At 59.0% G+C, this 12,475-nt stretch overlaps 1 protein-coding gene across 1 annotated transcript in view; it reads right to left on the bottom strand.

Moving 5' to 3' along the window:
• Positions 1-12,475, bottom strand: part of SND1 (staphylococcal nuclease and tudor domain containing 1) — a 94,123-nt gene that overhangs the window by 42,771 nt on the left and 38,877 nt on the right. Inside the window, exons 12-15 of the mRNA XM_034430081.3 lie at positions 7,768-7,868; positions 7,017-7,127; positions 5,732-5,804; positions 346-487 (exon numbers count right to left, since the gene is read on the bottom strand). Of these exons, the coding sequence (XP_034285972.2) occupies positions 346-487; positions 5,732-5,804; positions 7,017-7,127; positions 7,768-7,868 (427 nt within the window). The remainder of the gene's footprint in view (positions 1-345; positions 488-5,731; positions 5,805-7,016; positions 7,128-7,767; positions 7,869-12,475) is intronic.

Genomic DNA, 12,475 nt, shown 5'->3' with positions numbered 1-12,475 from the left:
AGGCTGGGCCCCAAAGGAGCCCCCCCCCCCCCCCAACCTGGTCTTCCCAGCTTCTGCCCCAAAGGCTCCCTCCCTTCCCCTCTTCCCTCTTGGGCTGCCAGGGAGACTTTTCCAAATGCTCTCCTCTAGCAATCACTTCAGGAAGTCCTCCTGGAGGAAGCAAGCATGCATCCCGAGTCCATGGAGGGCCCCGCCTGGCCTCCCATCATCCTGATCCCTGAAGCGGAATTCAGCCCCCGCCAGAGGGAGTTCCCCCGACGCCTTCCAGCTGCTCCTGCCCAGCTCCTTTTTGCCTCTTCCCCAGCCAGACTGAGTCCCCTGTGGGTGCCCCCCTCTCTCACTCACCTGCCAGCAAGAAGGTAATCAGGCAGGTCTCCTTGGGTAGGTAGAGCTTCAGGCGGGAGCCGCTGAAGACGTATTCCACCACGGCTTCCGAGCGGCCGGCCCGCTGCAGGAAGGGCAGGAACTGCTTGGCCTTCTGGGTGTCCTGAGGGGGGAAGAGGCCGGTGAAGGAGGGCCGCCTGACCCTCCGGGTGCTGATGATGGGCTCACCCTCCTCCTAGAGCAAGAGGGGGGCTGCTCGATCGGGGAGCCTGTGCCCCCTTCTTCCCCCCTGGCAACGGCCCTGGGAGAGGATTCCCCCTCCCAGGGCCAGAAGCTGCTCCCTGGCACAGCTGCCCTGTTGGGAAGCGGCTCTGCTGCCCTCAGCACAAGAGAGCAAAGGAGGAGGGTCTCTGCTGCCAGGCGGGCGAGGGAAGCCCAGCCTGCCCACCAGGCGGGTCCCTCTTCCCACTCTGGGCTGCTGCCATGCCTGGAGGGAGTCTGTTGTGGCCCGCCAGCAGAGCTGGCAGCAGATTCAGACAGTGAGAAGGTTGGGGAGGAACATGGGCCAGTCCTGGAGTCTGGGGAAGGCTCTGCGTCGGAGGCAGAGATGGGGCCAGGGCCGTCTGACAGTTGTCAGTTGCCTTTGGAGTCAGACATCAGTGAGGCAGACAAACAGCTGGAGTCTGTTCCCAGTGTGTGCATGCGCAGAGTTGCCAGACGAAGGGAACAGCTGAGGAACAAGGGTCGACTTGGGAGTAAGGCCACAGATGGATGATGAATGGCCCCTCCCATAAGGAATAAAAGAGGAGCAAACAGGGAGAGGAATTTGCAGGAGTTCGCTTAATTGGTTTGTGACTTCAAGAGAATCCTTTCCAAGTTTTGAAGATATCGGCCTGGCAGCTCTCCAAGGTCTGTGACTGTAAATGCTCTCTTGAAAGACTTTGTTGGATGTGAATGTGAGAAATTCACAGTAACTTAATAAAAAGGGGTTTTTGTTGGCACAAGGAGTTTGCGTTGTGGTTTGGGAACGCCTAGGTCAGAATAGAGACAAAGGAGACCCACTTGAAATAAGATGAAACTGGGCTCTTTGCTCACTTCCTGACATGGGGACGAGGACAGCAGAGCAGCTGCCGTGCCACCCACACAGCCCGGAGAGCCACAGCCCAAGGCCCAAGCTGGCAGAACATGCTGGCCGGGTCCTGGGGGGCCAAGACAGGGAGCCACCCACCTCTCCCCTCCTTTGCTCTCGCCTGTCCTGCCCTATCAGTGAGCCAGGCTGGGCATAGCTGAAGGAGGCCAGACCCTTTTCTGGCAAGTGCTATGAACCAGCCTGTCGTCACGCTTAGTGGCCACGGCCTCTGGGGCCTCCCCCAATCTAAGGAGAGCATCCAGGGACTCTGCGGCCGAGAAGAAGTGGACGGAGCTTCCCTGCCATGCCTGCCTGCCCTGGATAGCCGGCCTGCAGGTTGTGCCATGGAGGTCAGGGATGATCCCCCTGCACCCCCCCTCCCCCCCGCAGCAGGAAGCTTTGCAGGGCAGCCGTTGCCTGGCTGTCCAGCACTTCAGGGCGGGTAGAGGGGGCAGCAGCACAGCTCTGCTTCTGGCCAGGGCTGTCCGGATCAAAGGCCCCTCGGCACAGCCTGACTGCTCAGCAGCCATTTCTCTCTGGAGGGAAAGCAGTCCGGTCCCTACCTGGGTGCCCGTTTGGGTCCTAGACACCAAGGCTCTCCTGAGGCCATCTTCCCAGAGACAAGCCACTCTGAGGTTGAGGGGCTCTCACGCCAGGAGAGAGGCAGCCTTGGAGGGGAGCCCTAGTGGGGGGGTGAGTGGCAGGGCACAGACCCTCTGTTGGCAGCTAGCTCTGTGACCGTGGGGCAGGGGGCAGAAGCAGCCCTTCCCTTCCTTCCTCCCCAGCCCCGTCTTTGTGGGGATGCCCAGCCCAGACATTTATTTTATTTATTTTATTTTATTTTATTATTCATATTTCTATGCCGCCCACTCTCCGAGGACTCTGGGCGGCTTACACCAAAGACGGTATACTAAATAGCATATTGCCCCCAACAATCTGGGTCCTCATTTTACCCACCTCGGAAGGATGGAAGGCTGAGTCAACCTTGAGCCGGTGAGATTTGATCCACTGATCTGCTGAACTAGCAGTCAGCTGAAGTAGCTGCAGTACTGCACCCTAACCACTGCGCCACCTCATCTTTGGCATGACCCAAAGGTTTGCTCTTCTTTTACCTCCCCCCCTTAATTATCTGCAAATAGAAAGGAAATTACACATCGACCGAATGAAGGAAAATGGAATTGTAACTCCACATTATGTGAACGGCTGCCAGTTATGCATAATTATGTGACATCTCAGCAAGGGGAGGGGACCTGACCCCATACAAACCCACAGAGGGAGGCTCCGCTTTAAAGCTGAGAGGGAGGGAGGGAGGGAGGGAGGGAGGGAGCACACATTGGCCTTACATGATTTGAATTACTTGGCCAGTGACTCTGGGGTAAGATCGCACCCCTCCCAGGGAAGGAGAGGCTATGCAAGGCATGCAAGGAACTCCCTTCACGGGCACAAGTGGGCGCCTCCGATGCAATAAAGGTTCCTTCACAAGGAGGAGGGCGGGGGGTGGGGTGGGGTTGGGGGACTGTTTTGCCAACCCTGCGTTCTGGAAGGGTGGGCTTGGAAGCCCTGAGCCAGCCGAGACCAGGCTCTTTTGCGGGAGGTTGGTCAGCAGGACCTCGGCACCGGCCACCCAACTGTCAGGCCAGTCCCAGGGCTGATCAGGGGCCCTTCCCACTCCGGATCACGCCTTGGGCGACTGCGTCCCTCTGGCTGAGACCTCCGACAGGAATGTCCATTCTCTCCTCCCTAGGGAAGGGAAGCCGGACCCTCTCTGGCCTTGGCAAGCAGGGAAGGGAGAGCTGCAATCCTTCCCCACGCCTGTCCAGGGGTGGCTCTTTCTTCCCTCCCATGAAGCCGAGCGTCAGTGCCTTTGCACAGAGGCTCAGAGAAGCAGCGTCTGCCCAGGCCTGCCCACCCCCTGAGCAGGAGACCCCTCTGGAAGCAAAGAAGCCCGATGCAACGAAGGCCCTCCACCCGGCCATTTTGCTCAGCCACAAGGAGAAACTGGCAAGCAGGGGCCAGGGTCCCGAGGAGAGAGGCTGACCGGCTCAGGCAGCCTTTCCTCTCCTGCCCGCCTGCAGGAAGGGCCACTTCCCCTGGACAGGGCCCGGACCACAAGGCAGCTGGTGTGGGGCTCCCTCTGTCTTTTGCAATGGCCTTCACAGCCTGAAGTTCATCCAGCACCCAGCCTGAAGAGCCTCACTGTCTGACCTAGCGGCTTTCTCCCAAGGAGATGGCTGCTCTTCCTCGCGCCTCCCCTGGGGCCTGCTTGATCGTTGGCCAACCTGGCTACTCCAATTGTGGCTTTTGGGGGACCTGGAATCTGCTCTGGGCAGGACCTGAATAGGAAAGCAGATCAGTTCTCCTGGGTTTGCTGGAGGGTGAAGACTCAGCCCTGTTGCTGTCGTCCCAGCCTCTCCCGAGGCCCTCCAGGAAGGACACGCAGATTACGGCAATTTGATGTCATCTTTGCCCTTCTCAGGAACCCATCACAACATCCAGCTGGACCAATCCTGGTCTGCGGGTCCCACTCACTCCTCAGCCATTCAAAAAATCCAAAGGCACCTGGAGGTCCTCCAGTCCAGCTGTCTGCCCAGGGCTACACCGGACAAATGATTGCCCACCTCTACTTGGAAACCTCCAGTGGCTGAGGCCCCACAACACCGGGAGACGGAGGAGTTTGTAACCAGCCATACATTAGACCCAACAAGGCCGCTGGCTGGCAAGGGCAGCCTAACCACCTCGGCCAGAGCCAGCCAAAGGCTCTCCTCCCCAACCAGATCCCTCATCCGGACTGGAGCTTCTGGCATTTGCAGGATCCAATGGGGAGTTTTGGCACACACCATCGGGGGGGGGGGGGGGGCTGACTTTCTGGCCACAGTTAAGGGGGGAGCATCTTCCTGAGGACTCGGTCTTCTTGATCTGCACAGGGGACAACCGAGCGCTTCTCCCAGCCAGAATCTGCCCCCAAAAGAGACCTTCTTGGGATCCTCTCAGGATCTGGTTAATCCTTCCAGCAGGGTAGGGAGCAGATTCCTTCCCAGTTTAGGAACTCCATCACTGGACCAGGGAGTTTTCTTCAGGGCCACCGAGCCTAAGGCAGCTCTATGTCCCTTTGTCCCAAGGGGTCCCATCTGAGCATGGCTACTCAGCGGAAGGGGACACCCCAGCAGGACCATTTTCAGAGGCCCAGGTTCCTGGGTCTCCCTTGCTGGACAGAGCAGGAAATTAAAGGGGGTCTTGGGCCCCAAACTCTTGCCAGCAGCCCCACGAGGTAGCCTGGTCCAGGATGTCCATGGGAAGATTGCTGAGATTGGCTCTAATAACAGAAACGTGCCAGTCCAGCGGTGCTGGGTCTCCTGCTCCCGACAGCCGGAGGGAGAAGAGAGGGGGCCCCCGCCTGAGCTGCTCTGCATCCTCTCTGCTTGTCTTGGAGGTGTTTCCCCCTCGTCACCTCTGGAACGGCTCCCCAGGATCCAGGTTGTCTCCTTCACTGTCTCCTCCGTGACTCTCCTCTCCAGCCACGCAGCACTAAGGACCCCGGGCTTACGGACCCCACCGCCTGTGCCAGCCCACACCTCCAGTGGCCCCCCAGATTCTGGTCAGGAAGGGGAAGCACACACGGGCCGTGGTCCTGCTAAGCATGGGGAAGGCTCCTCTGATGCTCAGGGGCAGCAGGCTGTGTCGCATCATGTTCCTCTCCCCTGGCCAACCAGATTCCCTTATGGTGGTCTCAGGGAGTGGAGGAAGCAGGGCAGGAAGACCCCTCCCCACCAAGGAGTGCTGGGGAAGAGCAGGAAAGAGAGCCTTGCCAGGCAGCTGGTTCAGCCGCAAAGGGCCAGGGAGCAAGGCCTGGAACAAGCCAGGAGGGAAGGCGCGGACAGCCAGTTCTGCCAGAGCTGGCTGAGCTCCCCCCCCCCCCCGAGAACACCTGCCTGCCACATGCGCTGGCAAAGAGGCTATCAGCATCCCAGGCACACTGCCAGAGTCCTACCAAGAGTGGGCGGGAGGCACCTTTTGGACAAGGGAGGCCACGGTTGCCCCCGGGAGGAGCCCAGAGGCTGCTGCTCCCAGTGACCCACTCAGTCAGGCCAGGAAGGCAACAGCTTCCTCCCCTCTGCCAAGGGGCCGAGCCACAGGCACCGAAGGGGCAACCGGCATGAGCTTGCCAGCTCTTCCACAGCAGGGAGAGTGGCTGCTTTCCCCCAAGATGGACAGTGGAGGAAAAGGAGGAGACCCCCAGACCCCACACCAACCAGCCGGGCCGCAAAGAGGGATGCTTACCCCGGAGATGTCGGCCACTCGGTGGATTGGCACCTCCTTCTTGCTGTGCAGGCCTTTGCCGTTCTTGACCGCCCTGTTGGGGGCAAGGGAGGGTCAGCCGCACCCAGGAACTGCGCAGCACCTGCCGTGCTCTCTACCTCAGAGCCCCTCCCTTCCCTCTTGGGAGGGGGCACTGGGGACCTACGGAGCCATGGCCCAAGGGGCTCCACCCTCTGGGGGCACAAAAGGGCCCAGGTTTTGGGGGGGCAGAAAGGATCAGTGGGGGGCCTCTGAAGACTCTGACTTCTGGGGGGGGGGCAGACTGAAGGACCCCTGCCTGGCAGGAAGCTCTGGAGGGGGGCAGGGACAGCAATCCTCAAGAACCCGAAGCCCCACTTCTGGTTTGGAGAAGGGAGGACAGGGGGCAGAAGGCCCGCCTGTTTCCACGACCCAGAGCTCAGCCCACCCCCACAACCCTGCAACTACCCCATCTCTGGAGTTTCTGAGAAGACCGGAGACACCCAAGGATGCTGCTACCCTGGAAGGCAGGAGGGAATGCGGGAGGGCATTCTCTGGAAGCCCACAATACTCCCTTGTGCTCCCAGCAGCCCCCTCCCCAAGGTCCCAGGGACCCTTTCATCGCAGAGCAGCTCCTGCAAACTGCCTGCACCTGTTCACAGTCCCTCCTCCCACTCCAGAAACAGCTCCCTCCATTTCCTCCTCCTCACTCCCCCCCTCCCCCAAAAGCCTGGCTCTGCTCTGCTCTCTTGGGTGCTGAAAGACCAGCAAGATTTCCCTTGCAGGCCCCTCCCAAGCCGAGGGGGGCCCGAGGACTCTGGGGGCCCCAAGAGCAGCCCCAGGAAAAGGCCCAGCCTGCTCAATGCAGTCCCCCCCTCCTCAGCGTAGCTCTGCGTGAGGGAGACTCGGGGCAGAGGAGAGGTTGGCTGGTCAGCTGGCTGCAGGCTCCCTCGCTTCATCTTCTGACTACTTTCTTCCCAAAGGTTGGGGGGGTGGGAAGTGCCATCGAATCTTTGAAGACACCCAGACAGTTCCGATTTCCAGAGGAGGGGTGGGAAGAAGCTGCTGGGGTGCCCTTTTCCCCCTGATCCCCAACCCTCCCCTACTGGCCAGTTTCTCCCATCCTCCGTGCTGGTCCTGGGCGAGCCTGGGCCCCTGACCACTAGGAAGTCCCCCCACCTCCACCCCCACCCACTGGACACCTGGAGAGGGTGCCCCCTCCCGCCCTCTTGATGCCAGCCTGCCCCATGGCAAGAGCTCACACCCCGAGCCCCCACCCACAGCTCACCGGGCCTCAGCAGCCAGCAGCTCATCGTAGTGGGAGGAGCGCTGGTCATCGTCCTGACGGTAGCGAATGACGGTGGCCAGCCCCTTGCTGACCAGCGCTTCGGCAATGTTACTGCAAGAGAGGGAGATCAGCAGTTAGCCAGGAAAGACAGGCGGACGGGAGTCTCGTTCTCTGGGTAGGCAGCTGAGCGTTCCTGAGGCAAGACCTCAGCCCAGGAGAGAAGCAAAGGGCTTCACTAGAAGGGCAGGGCACCAGCTCCCTCCTCCCACCAGGGCTGTGGGACAGGGCAGGGGCAGGGACCCAGGGGAAGGAGGCACCCACTGGCCTTCCAGCCCATCAGCGCCAGGATGGATTGCTCTACAAAGGGTCCCCCACCAGCCCTTTCCCTCCTTTTTCAGGCAAACTTCACGGGGGTCTCTGAAACCAGGCCCAAAGCCAGTATGCCGGGGGGGAGGGGGGCTGTGGATTGTGCCTCTCTCAGCCACCCGCGGTCGAGGCAGGCAGGGCCAGCTTCTGGCCAGTGGCCCCGGTGCCTTTGCCCTCTGCTGTCCAGCAGCTTCTAAGTGGCGAGGGGGCCTCTTGGCCCAGGGCCTGAGGAGGCATCCCTCGGCCGCAGTGGTGGTACCAGGGGGCTGAAGCAAAGGCCCGGGGGAAGCGAGGTCTGCTCAGCTGAGACAGTCCCTTCTGCCTGACCACCTTCGCCCTCCGTTCCTGCCGGCTGCCCTCGATGCCCACCATCCCCGACACTCACATGCCGCCAATGGTGACTGTGGCACAGGTGCGTTCTGAGAAGGCGGGAACCGTGTCGGTTGCCCCACTGGCCGGCCGAATGTAGTCCACCGTGACGTTCACCTGGAGGGAAGACAGGAAGGCTCAGGGGCTTCAGTTGGGGGGATGGCCAGCCGAAGAGCAGCTGGGGCCTGCAGGAGGCCTGCGCCCGCCCTGAAGCTACCACTTGGAGGCCCCTGCTGAGGAACTCTAACCTCTCCAGAGGGGAGAAGAGGCTCTCGCCCGCCCGGGGAGGGGCAGGAGGCTCTGCTCCTGCCTGGCTGCAGGAGGGGGAGGGGGCTTCCATTTGCTCCCCAGCCCAGAGCGATGCCTTCCCAGGGCAAAGGCAAAGACTGTTCAGTTGCCCGGGGCAGCAACTTCATCCCTTCTGGCTGAATCAGCCAAGGCTGCTCTGCCTCCATCCAGCCCAGGAGAATTCTACACATGACGGGCTGGTTCCCCCCCAGCAGCCCTGCATCCCAGCCCACCCATCTTCAGCACCGCCTGGGAGGAAACTGTTTTGGTGGCAGTTGCACCAGAGCAGCCGGGGGCCACCACCCCCTCCACGCGTTTATGACACTGGTTTAGGATCGGCGCTTCGTGCAGGCTTCAGAACTAGGAAGGAGGAGAATTGGGCAGGGCTGTGGGCAGGGCAGCCACAGGATTCCAGCATGCGGCCTGGGAATTGAGCCTGGCATCCCCGTGGCCACCTGGAGGGAGGCTTTTGTCTTCTACGGGGCCTGCCCAGAATTGTGGCAGTTATGAGGAAAGCTGAAAATAACCCCCCGTGAATGCCCCCTTGTGCACCACTAATGCCAGAGATCTACCAAGCCTTCCTGCCGTCAACTGGGAGACAAACTGCAGCAAGCGGGAGGCCGAACAGGCTCCTGACCAGCCTGGCTGACAACTCTGTCACCCAAAAGGTAGAGGAGGGAAGGAGAGGCTCAGCTTAGCTGCCCTGGACTTCATTCTTACGGACAGAGGTGAAGTGATAAAGGGGGTGGAGGTCGCAAGAACTTTGGGGGGGCACGACCGTGTCGTATTGGAATTCATCATAACGCAGGCAAAAGCAATAAAACAAAGTCAAAGTAGTATTTCAGACTTTAAGAGAGCTGACTTCAACAAAGTGAGAGAGAAATCAGGAAAGATTCCACCGATGGAAATCCTAAAGGGAAAAACAAGACAGTTGTGAAACTCTGAAAAATGTGACCATAAAAGCTCAATCAAACACAATACCTCAGAGAACCAAAAATAAGAGACCCCAGACAAACCAGCATGAATACACTGACAAACTGAAAGGAAAAAGGGACACATATATTTAAAAAAATGAAAAAAGAGGGATATATAACTAAAATAGAATACCAGCAAACAGCCGATACCTGCAAGGACAGAGTCAGGAAAGCTGAGGCTCAGAATAAACTTAAGACTTGCAACAAATTCAAAAAATAACAACAGCAACGTTTTTATCAATACGCAAGGAACAAGAGAAAAAAGTCAAGGAAACGATCAGTCCACTAATGGGAGAAGATGGCAAGGGGGTGACGGGCGGCAGGGAGAAAGCGAAGCTGCTCAGTCGCCTCTGTCTTCGTGCAAAAGGGAAAAAAATGTCCAACCTACCAAAAGAGGCACCACAGCAGGCAGAACAAGAATGCAGGTCAAAATAGGCAAGAAACTGATGACAAGAACACCTGTCCCCTCAAATCACCAGGATGAGATACGATGAATGGTTGAGGGAATGAGGTATGTCTAGTCTAGCCAAGAGAAGAGCAAGATAGTGACATGATAGCAGCCTTCCGGTATTTGAGGGGCTGCCCCAGAGAAGAGGGGCTCCGCCTATTCTCCAAAGCACCAGAAGGCGGGACAAGAAGCAACGGGTGGAAGATCATTCAGGAGAGAGACAGCCCAGAAGGGAGAATTTCCAGACAGGGAGGACAATTAACCTGTGAAGGACTTTCCCTTCAGAAGTTGTGGGGGCTCCATCACGGGGGCTGGGGGGTGGGGGGTGGGGTTTCAAGAAGAGATGGGACAGACAATCTCAAGAAGAGGCATCAGCAGATCTCCTGCTTGAGCGAGAGGCTTGCCATCTGCTCATCGGTGCCCGGCTGGCCCCTGGGGAAACAGGCCAGGCCAGGCTAGATAGAGACACCTTTACCCTGAGCCAGCCAAGGCCTGGGAAGCCACGTCCACCGATGTCCACCGCTTCTCTTGGCTGCCTTGGAGCCTGTTGGTCTGTGCTCTGAGGGCAGCAGACATGCCGCCCCGTAAGTCTCCCTCCCATGCCCAGACCGTCACTCAACGCGCTCTCCCCGCCATTGGCTGCTCCCCTAGGTGCCACCTTTTCACCCACCAAGACCCCACAGCACAGAAGCCGTGAAAGGAACTGGGATGGTTTAAGTGAAGGCCGGCACATCCATCACGTTGCCCTGGGACTCAGACCGCCCATCGGCCAGCCAGCCTGGGGCCAGCAGGAGCCGACTCTTTCGAGAGGCCACGTCACAGTGGATGGATGCAGAGGCAGCAAAGCAGGCGGCTGGCTTGAAGGCCTCACTTTGAAACAGGCCTAAAAACGCACAAAGGTGCGATTGAGGCAAAAGCTCCTGTGGGCGGAGCACTGGTACCCACGCACCAGCATCTGATCATGCCCCAGTCCAGGGTACGGGTTAAAATAGGTCCTTGTCCTAATCAGTGTGTGAAGAGAAAAGACAGCCATTGCCCCGACAGACAGGTTAAATTCAAATATTTTGCATGCCCCAAAAAACTGCCAGAATTAAGTGTGGGAAACGGCGTCCTGTGTAGACAGCGAGAGCAGGGATGTCCGTTCTTCTGTGCCCAGCACCACCTGACTGTACAGAAACAGTTTGGGGACCTGCTGATCTCTGGCAAGTGGAGCCATCCCTGGCTGCCCCCGTCACAAGGACCGGAAGGGCAGAGGGCTTGCCCACGCAGGGCACACGGCCTGACTCCAGGGGTGTACCCCTCGCTCCACACATTCCAGGGACTGCCTCCCCAGCAGGCAGAACAAGCAAGAAGCCCAACTCACAGCCCATGCAGGAACCAAGCAGGTGCCTGGAAAGGAGGGCTTGGAGCAGAAGGAACAACTTGCCTGTCCCCCCGGCCAGAGGCAGAATCGTCCCAGCCTCACAGATCATCCAAGGATCCTGAGCCCAGCCCCACACCGGCTGCCTGGGAACAACACACAATGCTTCTGAGGTGTCCTAGAAAACCACAGGGTGCCCCTCAGCCTCCAAAGCAGCCCCACTGCAAGTGAACAGCAGCCTTTTGGAGCCCCCACCCCTCCCAAATAAAGAGGGCACGGGATGTCTCCATTGCAGGAATTTGTGGCTCCTCTTTTCCAGAGGCAGTCCTGCTTTAGCTGCACTGGGGGAGGGGGCTTCTGTGTTCCCCTCCCTCCCCCACTGCTGTGGATGGTTTGGGGTCATCAATATGTCGAGAAGCAATTTCGCTTTTTTAACCCCAGGCCAACTAGCCATGCTGTCTCAGTTCTGACCTAAGGCCTGGAGGCTGTGTGGGCCCAGATGGGGTGGAAGAGACTCCAGCGCTATCCCACCCAAGTGAACGGCTATGGAAATTCAGGGCGGGCCCAAATCTGGCGGTCTCCCCTCTTCAATCTCAGTTGGGTTGCACCTCCCAGTGTGCAGACTCGGCTCCTGCTGGACTCACAAGAGGCCTGGAGGGCTTTTTCCACCTGTTGGCCATGTGCGTCTCTTTCCGGACAGTCACTTGAGCCTTGACCGCCTCTCAATCAGACACTTGAAATGCCCTCTGTGTGGGGCTGCCCTTGAAGACTAGCCAAAGGATACAACAGATCCAGAACGAGGCGGGGTAGGCAGTGGGGGGTGGATGGCAACATACACACACATGCCCCAAGTTGGCTTCTGGGTGCAATTCAAGGTACTGGCTATGCCTGCAAAGTCCTGCACAGCCGAGGGCCCGTAAAGGGCTGCGTAAAGGGCCACTTCTCTCCTTTTGCTTCTGCCCCTCTGGTCAGACCAGGGTGGGTGGGAATGCTCTGCGCCCCTCAATCCAACAAGGTCGCCTCGGGACAGCTGGGCTTCTAGAGGGCAGCCTCCACACTCTGGACCAACATTCTCCAGAGCCCTGCCCTGCCACTCCCCTTGCCTTACTGCCTTCCCGTAAACTGCTGGGACTCATTTGGGATGGGGTGGGGATTGTGCCCCCCCCCCAATCTCGGTGGGATTTGTGCTGCAGAGTTGCACACTTTTTGTACATATGTTGTTTTCTTTGGGTTGTGGTGTCCTGGAGTTGCTGAGCAGCTGGGTGGAAACCGAATTGACTGAATAAATAGAACCCAAAGGTTGGGGCAGCTGCAGCTGAGCAAAAACGCCCGCCCCCCCCCCCTCTCTCCCGGGCACGGATTCAAGGTTCTCCTCCAGGAGCAGCAGCAGTAGCGAAGCCGGAGAGGAGGCTGCTCGGCAGGTAAGGGAGACCGAGGCACAAGGGGGGGGGGGCTTGCAAAGAGAAAGGAGAAGGGTGTGATCCCTCAAACTGCAAGCATGGCCTCCCTGCTCCCCCGCCCCACTTGCCAACTGTCAGAGAGTTTGCAGATGGTCCAAGGCAGGAAGAGAAAGGCCCATCAGCGGAAACAAAAATCTGACTACACTCCAGCAGGCAGAGGCAGAGGCAGCTACAGGAAGGAGGGAGGGAGTGGG

Source organism: Pantherophis guttatus, chromosome 7 (genome assembly GCF_059756535.1).
Source record: "Pantherophis guttatus breed Tessera chromosome 7, ASM5975653v1, whole genome shotgun sequence".
Lineage (NCBI taxonomy): Eukaryota > Metazoa > Chordata > Lepidosauria > Squamata > Colubridae > Pantherophis > Pantherophis guttatus.
This window is presented reverse-complemented; position numbering and strand designations above follow the sequence as displayed.